This window comes from Lycium ferocissimum, chromosome 2 (assembly GCF_029784015.1).
Source record: "Lycium ferocissimum isolate CSIRO_LF1 chromosome 2, AGI_CSIRO_Lferr_CH_V1, whole genome shotgun sequence".
Taxonomy (NCBI): Eukaryota; Viridiplantae; Streptophyta; class Magnoliopsida; order Solanales; family Solanaceae; genus Lycium; species Lycium ferocissimum.
The window spans coordinates 35,485,273-35,504,663 of record NC_081343.1 but is presented as its reverse complement, the minus strand read 5'-3'; the positions used below and the strand labels follow the sequence as shown (position 1 = coordinate 35,504,663).

General features: G+C 34.4%; 1 protein-coding gene across 1 annotated transcript; it reads left to right on the top strand.

Moving 5' to 3' along the window:
* The first annotated feature begins 5,823 nt into the window (after nt 1-5,823).
* On the top strand, nt 5,824-8,889 carry LOC132047548 (LRR receptor-like serine/threonine-protein kinase EFR). The gene is made up of 2 exons (XM_059438576.1): nt 5,824-8,723; nt 8,820-8,889. The coding sequence occupies exons 1-2, from the start codon at nt 5,824-5,826 to the stop codon at nt 8,887-8,889; spliced, it is 2,970 nt and encodes a 989-aa protein (XP_059294559.1).
* The last annotated feature ends 10,502 nt before the right edge of the window (nt 8,890-19,391 follow it).

Genomic DNA, 19,391 nt, shown 5'->3' with positions numbered 1-19,391 from the left:
AAAAAATGAGGGGGGAAAAAGAAGGTAATTTATCATGTTATTAATGTTGAAACTCGGATTAATCTTCGAGTTATTTTTTAGTTTTTGTTGAAGAGTCTCACATTAAATGAAAAAGAGATGGGTGATCTCTTTATATAGTCTTGGTTAATCTTCCTCTCTTGAGCTATCTTTTGGGGTGATTCATTTCTTTACATTTTTATTTTAACTTTGTTCTCGGGAGGGGTATAAGAATCCGTTCAGGTTTGTATAGAAACTCACAAATATTTTTGTTCTGATTTCAATCAAAAGAAAAGCGCCATTCAAATAATTCCCAACAAAAAAGGGGAATATAAGGGCCAAAAAAAAAAAAAAAAAAAGATAAACAGATTGGTGCCGACGGTACAGTCCCAACATCTTATCATTTTAATCTTTTGGGAGTCAAATAGTAGTATTGTTTATTTTGAAGAAGCTTACAGTGGTTGTATTTGCTTGAAATATTCAGAATATCTCAGCTTGAACTGATAGGTAGATACTAATTTATTCATCTAAATCGGAGTCATATTCAAGAATCAAGATCATGTGTGTCCCAGGTATTTCCTTATTTAGTAAATATATCATAGCAAAAGTATATAAGTATTATTAATTCTATAATATCTACTCTGAAGAAATAAGTCAAACATAATTGTTAATAAACATTACTATTATATATAAGGGAGAATCCATGAGTTTTGTAGTCCTCACAACTTCATAGTTTTCATTTTTGCCCTTATTTTGGCCTTTATTTACATAGTTACCTTTATCTGTTTTGGTAAATTTTGGAAAGTTTGATGGCAATTATATCCCAAAAGGCAACAAACACTTGGCAATTATCAAAAAAAAATTTCATAAGTTAAGGGCCCCACATATTACTCTACTCCATAGCACATTATTCTTTTTGTGCCCAATCTCCATAAAATCTACATTTTCACACGGACCATTTATTTTTTATTTTTGTTTTATTTTTTAAATTTGCAACAATGCTCTAAAAACGATTCAACTTTTTGCATGGATTGCCCTTCAAAGGTGTTGGTCTTTAATTTTGACCCTTCGCTTAAAAAAGTGGCCTCGAGGTTCTGGGTTCGAACTCTAACTCAGTAACAAAAAAAAAAAAAAATCGCAAAGGCAAGGCTTCATGAAAATTCTGTCTTAAGGCAGAAGTTTGCCTTGCGAAATTTTGCAAGGTAGAAACTTTTTTTAGTCTGCTGGAACTCTACAAAAGTTAGGCCTTAAAGCCTAGGCCTAACTTTTGCCTGAATAGGCCTAATTTTGTTACAAAATTTTGCCTTGCAATTTTTTTCTTTGAATGAGCCAAGGTTCGAACCCGGAATCTCGGGGTATTTTAGGTTATGGGAAAACATTAAAGAGTAGCAGTTTGAGGGAAAAAAATTAAAGATCACCCCACAATAAAGCCAATCGTGCAAATTGCCCCAAGGGATTCAGGCCTTTTCATTGTATACTTGTCAAATTGACAATATGCAATGACTTTTTGTGTACCTCTCCTTAAAGAAATAATAGCAAGAGATAGGGTTATATATATAAAATTATATGTTTGTTAAATATATGTACTGATATATTCCTATATATGTGCACCCACAGTGAAAGACTAACTATCTCTATGACTTAAACTATTTAAAAAAATAACTCAAAATGTATTTATTTTGCATTTCTTTAGGCTACTATTTATTGTTCAACACACATGTCATATCTTTGCTCCGTTTTAATGCAATCAAATTTTTTAAATGTTAATAATTTGATGAAGTTACCATGTTTTTATCAGTATTTATAACGTATCATTTTATACAACTTTCTTAATCCAATTTATAAAGTATAGAAATTATTATATTTGCCTCAATTTGGGATTGAAAAGTTACCAAAGTGCAAATTTCATGCAAAGGTATAGCAGTTTGGAAAATAAAAAATTAGAATTGTCGTTTTCTTATTTATATACTCCTTATATATAGTTAAATTTATCCCAATTTAGAAAAATTAATTTTTATATACTATCAAGAAACCATATAAAATTGATAATGTTTAATTAAGGATAATTTAGTGAAAAGATTTCTTAATTTCTAGGTATGAGTGATTTGTTAGAAAACTTTTTTAACTAAAACATTTATTAGGTCTTACTTTACATTTAAACATGCCCTACGTCATATGTTCCTCTCCATATGCTTCTCCCTATTAAACATCCAACATTTTACTTCTTTAGTGATATTATATGTGCCTACAAATAAAATAAAAATTATTGAATGACATTGGTTAGTGTTGAAAATAAAGGTAGCGTTATCAGTCAAGATTAGATAATCTTTAACATCTCTTGTTTGACTAACCAAAAATGAATCTTTTTAAGCATGAAGCATGTATAAATAACTAAATTCATTCTTGAGGTTCATTTTATGAATTTAGGTTATGTATTGAATTTCGTCTAAAACTAAGGTTAAAAAACACATTTGACTAGCATAAAGTCATGACACATAAAATAATGAGTGAAAAATCAATAAATATCAAAAGAAATCTATTTCTATCTATAAATAAAAATCGCATGCTCACAAATTCATAAAAATACAGAAATAATTTCCAATTTATTATCTTCGACGAGTTGTAATTATCATACTTTATTATGTTAGTTTATAGAATATCGAATCACTTGCGCCCTTTGGTATTTGCTAATTTTCCTACCAAACTTATTTCCTCATAGATAATTTTTTTAAAAAAAAAAGACTATCCAATTATATGACGAACAAACTTGAATAATTATGAAAATTTATAAACAAAATATGAATAACTTGCAATTACATTAAATTAATTATGTACCAAAAAGGTGACACAAATTATACTTATTTGATAAAACTTACGCATTATTTTTATATTTTGGGTTTGAGCCCGGGTTTAGCACGAGCCTCCGGCAACTAGTAATTGTTAATATGAGACTTTCCAACATTACTTTCCAACCATGTATTACATAGGAGTAAATATTTTGGCTTTGTTCCTCTGATGATCTCAGGCTGTTTGATGAACATGTTTTAAGCTAATTGCATGTCATCCCAAGATCGCTCAATTAGTTGAGAAAGCACAACAAAAAAACTATATCAAAATTCAAAATGTAATAGACGATATGGAAGAAGAAACGTCTCTCTTTCGACAACATAGACAAAGGGCTGCCTTATGGGCCCTTCAATTGAATCATTTTTTAATGGGATAACTACGTATATATACATCTTAAGGAGAAATATTTACGAAACGTGACGATAATTTTATATTTACAAAACATAACATTACAAACCCTATACAAACATGCTTTAAAAAAAAATTAATTTTTTTAATTTTTTTTTTTAAAATTAATTTTTTTAAAATATTTTTTTCGCTCAAAAATTTATGTATGAAAGTTGTATGAAATGTGTATATCTCGCTCAAGGCTTAAAAAATTCGCTCAAAATTTAGTCTATGAAAACGGTATGAGAAATGTATGAAATGTGTATATCTCGTTCAAGGCTTAAAAAATACGCTTAAAATTGTGTGTATGAAAACAATATAAAATTTGTGTCTCGCTCAAGTCTTAAAATTTCGCTCAAATTTTCATGTATAAAGTTCATGTTAGATTTCTGTAAAATTAATACAACTACAACAACATTGTATACAACTTTGATACAACATTCAAGACTTAAAATAATCGCTCAAATTTTTGTGTATGAAATGTGTATATCTTGCTCAAGGCTTAAAAAGTTCGCTCAAATTTTATGTATGAAGAACGTATGAAATGTGTATATTTCGATCAAAGGCTTAAACATTACGCTCAAAATTTTATGCATGAGAATGATATGAAACGTGTATATCTCGCTCAAGACTTAGAATTTCATTCATATTCATATAAACTTCATACTAGGTTTCTGAAAAATTAATACAACAACAACAACATTGTAACAACTTTCATACAATATTCAAGGCTTAAAGTTTTCGCTCACAATTTTGTTTATGAAAATTATATTAAAAATTTCGCTCACACATACACATTTCATACATTTTTCATACACAAAAATTTGAGATAATTTTTTAAGCCTTTGAGCAAAGAAAAAATTATTTTTTAAAATTTAAAAAAAAAAAATTATAATTTCTAAAAAAAAAATATAATTTCTAAAAAAAAAAAAAAAAAATGAAAAATATATGAAAATCGGTCATGTTTCGTAATATATTGCTATGTTTTGTAAATAAGGAAAACTATCGTCACGTTTTGTAAATATTTCTCCTTAACATGTATATATACGTAGTTTTCCCCTTTTTGATTAATTCAGGAAATCAAACACGCTTCTTAGAATTAGAACCATGGAGGGGCCTCAAAACTTCTAGCAGCTTGTTTGGATGGTTGTTACCTATTGTATTATGTTGATATTTTAAATACAATATTTGTTTTGATTGTTATTTAAATTTTGTGAAGAAAAATATTTTATTGATAGACTCTATGAATCTCTGTAATATCTCTTATTATGAAACATACTTTAACTCAAACAAGGAAAACCTGTTCCTATATTAATTTGATTATAAATACAAGCTAGATTTGAATTATAGTCAAATTACCACTATCTTTTTTAACAAAACAAGTTTTCGCGCGTGCCAATCTTCCAACTGGATAAAACACGCGCAAAAGTTTCAGAAGCTGGTTATATAGCCGTAAACATTATTTAACCTTCCCTTATCTCTTAACTTTTTCAATTTGTTAGTAATGATGACATACAATATTGATATGCCTTCCCACTAAAATGTAATAGTGGACGGGGCATATAAACACTATCAAAGCTTAGTTTTAAAAAATAACCCTGTTTTAAAACCAGAAAATTCTTATAGTGTGCAAGGAAGAAAAAGCCCTTTGATTTCGTGGTACTCCGGAAAAGATTTCCACTTGCTGATAAGATGTTGTGATCCTGTGTGTCCCACATTGGCTGAATGTGTAATTGGTGTGGGACTTAAATAAACTTGGGCTCTCCCACCTCAATAGCTAATTTTGGGGGTGTGAATTAGGCCCAAAGTTGTTACATGCTATCAGAGCCAATCGTTCGGCGCATGGGGCCAAAGCTTGGAGTGGTGGTATGCGTGCCAGGAGTAGTGTCCTGGACTCGAGAGGGGTGCCAGCTGTGACCAACTGAGCCGTGTCCCACATCAGCTTGTGAGACTTAAATAAACTTAGGCTCTTCCATCCCAATAGCTAGCTTTTGGGTGTGAGTTAGGCCAAGATTGTTACATAAGAATTAAATGTCACGAAAGTATGAAATGTAATCTCTACATAGTTTTGCATAATCCCTACCTTGTGATTCAGTCTTTACAATCGAATTAAGTCCAACGTCTATTTTTCTTGACATGGCGTTAGATTAGCGCTTCGAATATCTAGTTTTGCGCGTGTAGAGTAGTTTTAGAATTCCGCATTGGTTAGGGTGTTATTTTGAACAATTCTTGATTTAAACTCTATAAGTTCAACCTTTAATGTTCTTAGCATTAAACCTATCATATTTCTAAAGTTATGGGGTCATATCAACTATTTATTGTAATTTTAATGGATTTTTCCACATAAATCTGTGCTGTGCGTCGAAAGTATTGTGTTCTGACCACTATGTTGCATCCGGCCGTGCATATCATGAACTAACTTTTGTGGTTCAGTAGGTCCGACGAGAATAAATTCTTCCATATAAGGAAAGTGAAAGGAATTAAATCTAACCACCACCAGCCTAGTCTTTAGTAGATTGATCACCATAGTGTCTACTATTTGAATCCTTCCCTTTGTGAGAGTAAGAATCCCAAATCAATTGATCACCAATCATGAACATTCTTATTGAGTTTCTAGCACTTTTAGTCTTCTTTTATCCACCTTGTTTAGGTAAAAATCATGCCAACTCGAGTGACTATGCTGCTTTGCTGGCATTTAAATCGAGCCTTCGGTTGGGACCTCACAATATTTTGTCCACCAACTGGAGCTCAGACACACACTTCTGCAGCTGGTATGGAGTTTCATGTTTGAACCAGAGAGTTGTAGCTTTGCAACTTCCTAATTTGGCCATTCAAGGAAGAATTGTTTCAGAAATAGCCAACTTGACTCAACTTGCTGTTCTTGATCTTAGTAACAATGGATTGAATGGCAATTTGCCAAGTGAATTGGGCTTCTTGCAACAGCTGAGACTTCTCAATGTGACTGGGAATTCTCTTGATGGAGCCATTCCTCCAAACATAAGTCGTTGTCGTTTACTGCAAGAACTTCATTTATCGGAAAACATGATAAAAGGAAGCATACCTCAAGAACTTGGCCTTTTAAGCCAACTCAGATTTCTGCGTCTCAATGACAATAACCTAACAGGAAAGATTCCATCTTTATTAGGAAACTTATCAAGGATGGAATATTTTTATCTGCATGAAAATGTTTTGGAAGGTGAAATACCTGATGAAGTTGGCCATCTTTCCAATTTGAGGCTCCTTGCCTTTCGTGGCAATAACTTCACCGGATCGGTACCTGCTTCAATTTTCAATATTTCAAGAATGCAGATAGTAGATCTCTCCATAAATGCCTTGTCAGGGGAACTTCCAGGTGATTTGGGTAATTATCTTGCAATCCTTGAACATCTTTATCTGGACAGCAACAGGATCACTGGGAAAATCCCGGTTTCTTTATCTAATGCATCAAAGATTACATATCTTTTCTTCACTGAAAATGATCTGCAAGGAAACATTCCAAGTGAGGTTGGTAAGTTGCATGAACTGATGTTTTTTGATTTTGAATATAATCGAATTTCTGGTGCCATCCCGTCCAGCTTATTTAATATTTCGTCGCTTGAAGTCCTCAAAGCCAGGCATAATTATTTAAATGGACACCTTCCTCATGATCTTGGTACTTGGCTACCTAACTTGCCTGAGATTTTCCTTTCACATAATCAACTCAGTGGAGATCTACCCTCTGCAATATGCAATGCTTCAAAGCTTGAAAATCTTGAAGTTGCAAACAATACTTTTACTGGACCGATTCCCATGATGTTAGGTAACCTGATAGACCTTATAACTCTAAATCTGCAAAATAATCTATTGGAAAACATGCCTGGAGCCACAAAACTTGACTTCCTGAATTCATTGGTAACCAGCAGGAATCTGGTGTACCTGATTCTTCAAACTAATCCTTTGAACGGAATATTCCCAGAATCAATAGGAAATTTATCAAGCAAAATCAAGGTTCTTGCTGCAGCAGACTGTGGTATTAGAGGCCATATGCCAACAAACCTTGGAAACTTAAGTGGCTTGCTTTACCTGGGATTAGAAAGTAATAACCTTTTCGGCAATGTGCCCCCCTCGTTTGTTGGCTTGCAAAATCTGGAAAGGCTGTATCTTACTGGAAACAAATTAGAAGGGCCATTTCCAGCTGAACTCTGTAGCATAGGAAGATTAGGTCTACTGGACTTGGGAGAAAACAGACTGTCAGGATCAATACCCTCATGTGTTGGAAATCTGACTGAATTAAGAGAAATGTCAATAGCTGCTAACAATTTCAACTCAAAGTTACCTTCAACTTTCTGGAGATTAATTAAACTTGACCATTTGAACTTATCCAGAAACCTGCTGCATGGTTTCTTACCTTCTGATGTGGGAGCCCTGAAAGCAATGAACATCATGGACATCTCTTTTAATAAGTTTATTGGTGAAATACCCTATTACATAGGGTCCCTCCAAAATCTAGTTTCACTAGATATGTCAAGAAATGCATTCCAAGGTCCCATACCGGACACATTTAGCAATCTAATAGTTCTTGAGTATTTGGATTTGGCTACTAATTCTCTATCTGGTATGATTCCCAATTCTCTGGAGCTATTGCGAGATCTCAAGTATCTCAATGTTTCCTTCAACAACTTGCAAGGAGAAGTTCCAAACAAAGGAGTATTTTCAAATCTTAGTTTCCGGTTCTTGATGGGAAATCCGGAACTTTGTGGAGCACCCGACGTACATATTCCTTTGTGTCCAGCTCAAGGAACCACGACAACAAGGAAAAAGTCCCTTATCCTTAAAACAACAATGCCTGTTGCTGCAACATTTCTGATAGTGGTCGTGTTGTTTTTCACATGGATGATTTGGTCAAGGAAAAAACATGTGATTGGAAACAATGGATCGGATTCCTTCCCTAGAATGGGACATCAGAAAATCACTTATTATGAGCTTCTCGAAGCTACAGAAAATTTCAGTCAGTCCAACCTAGTGGGAAGTGGAAGTTCTGGTTCAGTCTACCAAGGTACATTTTCTGGCGGTACTGTCTTTGCAATCAAAGTTTTCAATATGCAATGGCAAGGGGCTTTAAGAAATTTTGATTCAGAATGTGAAATTTTGAGCAATGTAAGACACAGGAACTTGGTCAAGATAGTGTCAACTTGCTCAAATGGGGATTTCACAGCGATGGTGCTGGAGTACATGCCTAATGGAAGCTTAGATAAAAGACTGTACTCCGATATAAATTGCTTGAGTCTTGTTGAAAGACTCAATATAACGATCGACGTAGCACTGGCCATGGAGTATCTTCATAATGATTGTACAGTGCCTATTGTGCACTGTGATCTAAAGCCGGCTAACGTGCTTCTCGATCAGGATCTGACTGCTCATGTGGCAGATTTTGGAATTTCAAAAATGTTGGCACAAGAAGGAAATATTGCTCAAACCAAGACTCTTGGAACTATTGGTTATATTGCCTCCAGGTATGATAATTTCTTGAACTGAAGGTGTCCTATGCTTGTTACTTTTTTTCTTTATGTCTACCATAACTTTGTTTTTCATCTGTTCTATCATAATAGATTTCGCATGGGAAATTCACATATTCAAGAAACTTCTACTTTTATGACAGTGGCAGTGCACAACATTTAGTACTAAAACATGGTTAACTACACATTTTGAGTCCCAAAAAATTCAGTTTATTGTTGTACGAATCGTGGTTAGAATAATTTCCAATTATTTCTTCCTGGTATGTATTTATCACATTTTAACTGGGAGTTTATTGCAACAGAATATGGCTTAGATGGACAAATCTCCACCAGCAGTGATGTCTATAGCTTTGGGGTTTTGTTGCTTGAGACATTCACAAGAAAGAAGCCTACGGATGACATGTTTGGAGGAGACTTAAGCTTGCATAAATGGGTATCTCTCTCATTTCCTGATGCTGTACTGGACATTCTGGACGCAGACCTTGTTGGTGACATTGGCTATACAAGAGGTAAAAATGATGAAAATCTAAGTCAAATCAAGCAGTTGTTGGTTTTGATCATAAATGTGGCATTCCTATGTTTGAAAGAATCTCCAGAAGAAAGGATAAACATGAGAGAGGTTGTGGTGCAGCTAAAGAAGATAAGAGCTGAATTAACCAAGCTTTTGACGCATACTCATAGAATATGAGAAAGAGGATTGATGTATCGACAAGAAGATTCAGTTTTTTGATATCCTGTATACACAGATAGCTAATGTTGTGCCTACCAGTCTTTTTCTATATGAAGCCATGTTTTTGTCCAGTATCTTAATTCTCTGCCAAAAAAGTGATTCATTTGGTTACTCTTCATATTAAGATTCACTTGGTTACTCTTGATGTTAAGCTAAGTACTCTCTGTTTCTTCTTATGTTTGACAAATTTTCTGAATTATTCAGTTGCTACATTCTGTGCTCAATGACTTCAATACTTGCATTACACTTCCTCAAGTAGAAGTGAGTCGGGTTAACATAATATAGTACGCCCTCTATCCCAAAAGATTGCCCTCCTTTCTTTTTTAGTCTGTCCAAAAAAGAATGTCACCTTTCTATATTTAGAAATAATTTAACTTTTTGAGATGATTTACAGCCACACAAATAGCTAATGAATGTTTTGGACCACACATTTCAAAAGTCTTCCTTTATTTCTTAAATGTTGTGCCAAGTCAAAAGAGGACAATCTTTTTGGGGCGGAGGGAGTACATATCATGAGGATGTGCATATATATATACAGAAACTACTGGATTTTCAAGTTTAATTCTGGACATGACCAGCATATGTTCTACGGGAAGCAGAAGCACCAAATTCACAAATAGTGCACAATGAAAAGCAAGAATCTGAAGTCAGCTGTGGTCAAGGTTCTCTTAATCTCTATCTAGAATTTCTTTTCTTTCCTCTAAAACTCTGGTCCAAAGAGTAGTTCGATGTAAGAAACCTGTTTTACCTGAAGGGAAAGCTGCAAATGCAGTAGGAGGTGCACCACTTTCTGCCTGCCAAAGTCAATAAAGGTAGAAACAGATGCAACTTGCTAGTTGTTTCTAATGTATGTTGTTATGTTTGATCATTCTATTAAGATGAATTACATTATTAACAACATAGAGGAGTTTGCATAAATCTTGTCTCTGAAACACATAAAGCAGACAGGAAATTATTCCACTTAGCTCATTGAAAAACCAAGCTAGTAACATAAGAACTATGGTTTGGGGAGTGCAAGTGGGATTCAACATAGACGCTGGAACTAGGGGTTTCATATGAAGCAGAAAATAACTGCTGCAATGGTGTTGTGATATGCATCATAGTGCCATCGATAAGACATATTTATCACCCAAAAAAACAGAAATGAAAAAAAAAAGCTATGAACTTCCAGATTTATCAGAACCTTTGGCTATAGAGACACTTTATTTGGACACTAAAAGAATCTACAATGCAAAATAATTTTGAATCTAAGTTTTGCGTGATATTTTAGTGACTAAACCATGCTCCAGCAGACATAGGAACGGTAAACTAACATTGACTTGCATTCTGTTTCTTCTACAATCAACATAACTGCTAAGCCAACAGTTTACTTGTAACGAAAATAATTGGTAAACATACAGAAGTTTTATGGGACCGGCCTAAATGAACAGAAAAGAAAAAAGCGAGAGCAGAATTTCTGGGGTATTGTCCAAACGCGCCTCCATGTATTCACTTTATCTGAAGACATCAAATTAATATAATTTAACTTTTTAACTTTAACGGAAAAATCTTTAAATAACCAAAGGAAAAAAGGTCGAATTTACATTTGTACTATGCAACTAGACTAATTTTGCTTCCTTTAAACTTATTGGAGCTTCAACGTTAGGGTAATTTAAAGTTAGGGCAAAGGGGCAAATATACACTTCAACTATGGGATATGGAGCAAATATACTTCTCGTTAAAAAAGTGAAGCAAATATACTCTCACCGTTATAGTGTGTGTACAAAGGGCAGGGACGTAGCCAATGCGACCCTCGCCGTTATAGAAAGGATGCATATATACTCTTTTGTTAACAGACCTATATTTATTGAGATAAAAAATTCTAAAACTGATTTGTTAATTCCAAAAATGTCACGTGACACTTAAAATATCACAATACCCGTTTTTCACTTTCCCATACCCGACCCAGACCCAACCGGACTAAAATAAAACCTAATCCCATAATCTTCAATTCGGTCATCACCCAGATGACTTACAATCCCAAATAGAGAACCTGAAAACTCTAGTTCCAAAATTAATCGAAATTTAATTAATTGTACAACTGATTTCTCCAAACGCAAATCATAGTAATTCATTCAAAGTTGGAAGTCTATTAGAATCCAAACAAGTAAACAAAATTTGGTGCTTCGAACAAAGGCTAAAGTAATTCCCATTAAAGAAGGCATCCAAATGATTACGAAGTTAAGCGATGCAAGTTCCTTTTTTTTTTTTTTTTCCTTTCTCATATTTGCTGTACATGTGATTAATTCTGCATAGCTAGACGTGCTAGCTCTAATTTGATGACGGAAATTTACCATCTCAGCCAACTTTTTTTTCCTTTTTTTCCCTGGTTGAAGTGAATTGTTATTCTCCTAGTCCAGAATCTCATACACAAAGCCAAATCATCAAATTAGTTTCAGCTTGTAGCCTCAGATATGTTGTGGAGTTTGGGACGCCATGTTCTTGGTTTTGCACCTGTGAAGTGAATCCTACCTCAGGTTTTTCGAAACCAGTAGAAATGGGTAAACTCGTAAACCTAGGGATGGGTAAAGACAAGACATTTTTCTGGCTTTGCGCTTGTTCTGCATAATACGATGAAGAATTCGTCAATCTCTTTTCTTATATTGATCGGTCTGGGATTAGGTTATATTTTAGTCAGGTCGGGGATGGGGGAAGTAAAGAAAAAAAAAAAAAAGGTATTGTGATATTTTAAATGCCACGTGGCATTTTTGAATTAAAAAAATTTAGTTTTAGAATTTTTTTTTTATCTCAATAAATATAGGGCTATTAACAAAAGGGTATATATATGCACCCTTTCTATAACGGCGAGGGTATATTTGCTCCACTTTTTTAACGAGGAGTATATTTACTCTATATCCCATAGTTGAGGGTATATTTGCCCCTTTGCCCTTAAAGTTATTGTTACACCCCGGATTTTCGTACGTTAAAGTCGCAGCATGAGTTAGTCGACGTAAGTTCAAAAGAAATTATCTTGAGGTTAAAAGGGATTGAGCTTATTAATATAAATGGTTATAAGAGTCTATAAATAAGATTAGTAAGTGGCGGAAGATTTGGAAGGTGAATAAATCAAAGAAGCATGAGTTTCGTCAAAGATCGGCAAGTTGGAAATACGATAACTTGTACTTTTGGATGAGATTAGGAGTGCTTCATATGCTAAGCAGGTAATGATATGAAGTATTTGAATCATATAATGGTCTCTTGTTAAGTTTGGAAGTCAAACGAGTTGTAATACGTAGGGCGTTTCACTTCACGGTTTTGGTTAAAATCAAAACCAAACCGAATAAAAAACCGATATTTGGTTTGGTTTGGTTTTAAATTTTAAAAACCGATAATATTTAGTTTGGTTATGGTTCTATTAAAAAATAACTGAATAAATAACCAAACCAAACCGATAAATTATATACATAAATTTTATATTCTTGAATATTCTCCGGAACTATATCAATATTAGGCTTGTTTCGAAGCTAATATTTTAAATTTGCAAGTTTTAAATTTTAATTAGCCTAAATAACTATTTTATTTAGTTGTATATGTATTTATATTACTTAGTCATTATTTGATCTAAATTGGGAAGGGGACTATTTTAAAACTCTTAAAAACTACGGTTGGTGGGGGGGGGGGGGGGGGGGGGGGAGTTTATAAAAAATAAAGGGTGAAAGTTTATTAAAATAAACTTCCACCCCTCACTCTTTTATTTTCATTTACACGACCACTCCTTCCTTTTTGAGAGGCGATTTTAGGGTTCCGCCCATGGCTGTCAACCCACAGCGATTTATGGCTATTTTTGGCCAGATTTTTGAGGAGTTTTGTTCCTTGTTGTGAGCTCTCGTAATTTCCAGTTTCAATTCCGTTCAAATTTTATTTTTCGTACCAAATCAAATCGCGTTAGGGTTTGTTACTCTAGGTTTCTTCGTGTTATGGTTGCCATGGGCAGGGCCTTGAGCCCTTTGCCATCTTGTGCACCATAAACACTCAATGAAGGAGCCTAAGGGGAAACTTCCTAAGTGGATTCGTGGTTGGGTACGATTTTGAGGGATTTTATCTTGTTTTGAACTACTGAACCATTATGAGGTGGTAATTTTGTTTTATTGATGACAAGGCATGCTATCATAATATTTTCTGATTTTTATTTGTTCTTTTCGGGTACACTTAGTTAGATTCTTAGCTGTATTATTGTGATTTATGTGAAAATCTGGATGGAAAAAGTACCATTGGTACAAATGTGCTGAAAATGGGTTTTGTCCTTTGAAAAATTTGAATTTGTTTAGGATAGGGTTTTGGGGAATTGGAGGGAATTTCGGTTAAGGGACCTAAATCTTTCCTTTTCTATCCCTAGCATTTTTTTTCTGGCTATATATAGAAAGTTAATTGCTAGAATAGGGGATCCTTTCTCCTTTGAAAAATTCAGAGACATACACCTGAGTTTATATACAAACACTACTATATACAGTCCAATATACTACTATATACTAAGATTTTAACAATACAATACAAGACACTACTTGTATACACAATATACTACTCTAATATATTAAGATAAATTGAGGTAAGGGTCTGTTTTTGGGCTTTGAGGTTGTTTGGTGTTTGAAGCTGTCTCTAATCCCCTCTTTGATCTTTAGGTTCCCCCCCTAAAAAGGTAACTTCTTGTTCTTTCATTTTCACTTGCTTTACTGTTATTTGATATATGTATTCAAGTTTACTGTTTTATTGATATGTGATGTCCATATGTCTTGTTTAATCCTGTTTATGCACATTTGAGCTAATATAAGCCTAAATGGTAGAATAGTTCTTGTTCTGTGATAAAAAATGTGAAAATGTGCTAAGTTAGTATGTATCATGTCACGTTTGTTCTGGTTTCATACTTTATGGGGGTTTATAAGATTGTCTTGAGTAGTTTGATCTAGTCTAAGGGTTGTCTGAAGTTTAAAAACTACTACAATAAATATAGAATAAGCTTTAAAGACTTGGTTCACTATGTATTTGATGTTGTATGGTCACGCAATGTAGTGCTATGCCTGTTCAAACTGTCTAGTTGTGACTCAACCCCTTAAAACTCTGTGCAAAAACTTCTTTTTCCTAAAACATGCCTAAGTTGAGGTTGATTGTGTGTCTGGAATCTTGTGTTAACCAGTAATCACTTAAAAAATGCTTTTAAGTTTTAAAAACTCTGATGTTGTGGATTCTTTGTGGCCTGCAGTCTCCATTTGAAGTTGTTTCTACCTAATATGTTGGCTTGTGTGTCTGTCTTACTTTAAAGCTGGCTCATAAGTGCTACGTTGTTGGTCAAGTCTAAGACTAAGCTAAAATTGGCATGTGTGATCTCTAGAAAGTGTAAGATGAGACCCTCGCTAGCTTAAAGGTTTTAAAATGAGTTGAAGCCCACCTTGTAGTTGACTCTATGATTCTGGAATGCTTACAATGTGATGTTTATATCTTTAAGATTACTATCTTGCCTAAATCATGTGGGAAACCTCTTGTTTGGATCCTTTCAACTCCAAAAAATTACTAAAGAACCACATTTCTGAACTTTTTTTTTTGTTAAAACAAGCATATTGTTTTGTTTAAAATGTTTAAAAATCGACTTGCTAGTTGTCTTATAGGTTAAAGGCACTACTTGTGTTACCTTAGCCTTTTTCTTTCTGGAAATTGGTGTTGGGGAGGGCTAATGCTATGATGGTTGTGAAACCTATCTTGTTTCTATAAACTATATGTTGTTACCTAGCTAAATAGTTGATGATCACCTTTTCTGTGCTTGAATTCCTTTTTGTAAAATGAACACTTATAGCTTGAACTCCTTCCTTGCCTGTTGTAATCATCTGAAGTCTAAAAAATGAATCCTGAAACAATGCCTCTATGTTATTGTCTCTGCAGGATATAGCTAAAATGAAAATTGCTTAGCTTAGTTTTTACTAATCTGAGTCTAATTATATGAGCTTGTCAACTTTTGTGCCTTAATTAATGTCTTAACTCATTTTTAAAACTTGAAACTCTCAGAATATGTCATTTTATATGATAATTCTGAGAATGTATCATGATCATTTGACATTATGTGCATTTGTTATGTCTGTCTCATACTTAGTTGTTACTTGTTGGCTTCAAATAGCTTAAAAAAAATGAATAAATGGACTCTTGTTTGAAAATGCTGAATGTGTTTGAATAAAATGGCTTCTATTTAGTTAAGTTTGTATCACTTTTTGACCTCTGTAACTTATTTAAGAAAAGGGACAACTTGAAAATGACTCACTTGAAACTGTTGTTGACTGACTCACAAAACTAAAATGGGCTTAGCAATTAACTTCGATTCACCCTGTTGTCTACTACACTCTGAGTCTTGTTAAGACTTATCATGGCTAAGTGTTTGCTATACTAAGCACCCCTGTGTGTTAGCTGCCTTATATAGGTGATCTTTATGTCCTTAAACCTGCTTGTTGTTCATTGAATCCTGTTTGACACCAGAACATTCATCTGAACTAAAACTTTAACAATGGAGGGTGTTTCTATGCCACTGGACTGCCAAACTGCATGCCATGACAATACATTTGAGTTCTGTGATATCTTTGTTAGTTTGCAATTATATATCTAGGCCATCTAAATACTTTACATGTTCTATGAGTCAACTACAAGACATTCATTCCAATTTTTGGCATCCTGAAAGCTTAGGCCTTGTCTCTACTTTATTCTACCACTTGATCCCCCTCTTATCTATGTGTTAGTGTCTACCCATGCCTAGTTTAGCCTACCAATATCTGTCCTTTAAGTCATAAAAATACTCTCTAAGTCTATCTAAACTTATTTGTTTCTTCACCTTAAGCTGACATAAGTGATTTACTCTAAAAACAACTAAAACTTTGCACCAAAACAGAACCTCTGAGGTTAATCAACTGTTTAGAACTGCTTGACACTAAAACCTTGAGAAAAATGGTTTTAAAGAACTAACATGGACACTTAGCATCACTGATTTTTTGAACTGCACTTAAGATCATTTAGTTCATGATAGGTGTGTGAAGGTGTTTGATGTTGAGTCTAATATTATGCTTGCTTAGAGGTCTCATGTGTTATCCCTATTGTTGTTTAACCTATTCCTTAAAACTGCCTTTCTATGGTCTTACATTGTCTATGTTACCCCCCTTGACTTGTGAACCTTGGTTGCCTATGCTACACTGTCTTGCTTCTCTAAGTCCTTGGTAGGATTTGTAATCCGCTGTACCTTGTCATGGTGTGATATTATGCCTTGAGTCTCTATTAGTGTTGACTATTTGCTTGAATTTTATCTCGAGGTGTCCTATATGTGATTTATGTGCATTAAGTCCTTTAGATTAGCCTGGATATGGAAGGGTATGCCCCTTGCTGTGAGGCTTTTCCCTTCATATCCAGGTATACCAAGCGGTATATCATGTGTATCACTGTTGCAGTTCAATACTTTAAAAAATGGGGTAACAGGGGTTGCATATTGGCCTGTATATCATGTATATTCTCATCGGCACACTTAGGATTATTTTGATAAAATCGCCGTTGGGCCTTGGATTGGGCCTGGTCTTCAGTCGCACGCTTAGTCCAATTTTTTTCTGAGAATTGGGCCAATAATGGCCACCGGTTTGCACTTTCTCGTCTCTGATTTATTTTATTATTGGGCCTGGCTCAAATGTGATAATGTTTTTTGGACTTGCAATAGTAATTAGGATTTTGATTTTTAGCATTTTAATATTAATCATTGAATATCTAATATCTATTAATGTATGTATACCCATTTGTATTTCTACCCCAAAAATCCGTTGGTGGGCTTCCACGAGGCCCACTAACACCACTAGATCGAGTCAAACAAATACTAAGCGCAAATTAGAGCATTCGTTGGATTAAGGACCCGAAATTGCATTTTTTACTTTCTCTCTTGGGCTTGGTCGACCCAAGTCCCTCAACTTTACATTTAGGCCACTTAAATTGTGATTATCTGAGTTTTAAAATTCTAGTTGGGACCCTTATGTTTAAAACTGTGTATTTGAGTCGCTAAAACTTCTTTCACAAATTAATTGACGCTAAAATTAGTAAAAGACTAAAGCGGGACTGTTTGGACGATAAGGGACTGAATCTGATCGATTTCTAAAATATTGAGGACTAAAATTGCATTTTAAAGACCTTGTGGACTTGACCGTTGAGAGCAGATTTGAGACTTCTAGACTGATTTGTAACTTATAGAACTTGTAAAATTTGATAAATACTTGTATAGAAAAATGTTAAAAATGGGCCTAAAACTGGTATAAAAATTGGATAATTTAGTTAAATAAATTACGGTTTATATATAATATGCCTATAAACTATCTTTTTTTTTAAAAAAAAAAAAAACAATTTCAATACTTAAAACGCTTTTTTCAAGAAACCTTTTTGGGTGGACTTACGTAGAGTCCTACTTAGGCTAAGAGCCTTCGGGTATTAGCCTAAGTGTTCTAGTCCGACACCCTACGCCCAACTTTGGGCAAAATTATACTTCGTTGATTTCTTGAAAAGCGTATTTTTGCATGAATGATGACTAATCTTATTGCGGAAATCTAGATTTAAGCAATTTTTATCTAAAAAAAAAAAATTATAATCATAAGGCACACTATTAGAACCCGTAGGTAAATCGTAATTGAGCGGATCCTTAATACCGGGGTGCCTAACACCTTCCCCGGGGGATCACCAGAACCCTTACCCAGACTTTGGTAGATTAGATTTCTTTTAAATAATAGTTTTAAATGAACCCTTTTCGAATCGGTTTTCTTAATTTCCTAAAAATTAGGTGGCGACTCTAAAATGTATCCTTTAAAATTAGGTGGCGACTCTAAAATGTATCCTTTAGAGCACCATTAAGTAGTTGGTGGGGATTTTTCGACTTTCCCGGTACGATTGACAACTGTACTTTCCCGGGACACCTCCCTCCTTTTATAAGGCATGTGCGAGTCGTTAAAACTTTAGAATTCCAACGCTCGCTACAGATGGCGACTCTGCTGGCGACTTTTAAGGTTCTAACCATAAGGGTTCCAATTATTTGTGTGTTTGTATGATATAAATTATTTAAGTGATATAAATTGTTTATGTGTTTAAATTTTCGCAAAATATAACTGTCATTCATGCATGCATACTCCGCCACTCCTGGCATTTATTTTATATTTTTTAAAGGATGACGACTTGGGATGAACTGCGGTCATACCTTCACTAAAAAACCTTTAATATATTCTTTGGAGGTCTCTAAGGTCGAGTGGGTATGTGGTCATCCCACGGCCTTAGAGAGCCCACCCTCACTTTATCCCTTGGGTAACCTATGTCTTTCGTTTGAAAACCACTCTAGAATAATTAGCGAGAGCGAAGCCAAATCCTCACTGATATAGCGCATATTGACCATAGACCAGTTTGGGTATCTCAGACTTACCTGAATCGGACAGGAAAGACACCCTACCGTATTCAAATAGTGTAAAAACCTGAAGACACCGCATCCCACTATTTGCTATCTGGAAGCATTATTGTGCTAAGTGTGAAATAAATTGTTGTTCCTGGGGGCGGGGAACTAACAGTGTTATGTTTTGCAGATGTCTCTTGATGTGCAATTTGATATGGTTATGGATCACCCACCAGGTTTAGTGATGTGGTGGAAAGATTTGACTAATGATCAGATAAAAGAAATTAAGAGTTGTGTAGGGCATTTGCCTTCATTAATGAATATGATAGGGGATCCGGGTTTGCTGGAGATCATTACCGGTTATTGGGACAACGACAGAATGGTGTTCAGATTTGGAGAAATAGAGATGACTCCCACTTTGGAAGAGATTAGAGATGTTTTGGAGAGCATAGGAAGTGCTAACAGATCCAAAAAGAAATTGGCCCAAAATATCCTTATCCCTCACAAACCCACCCCAAAAGAAATC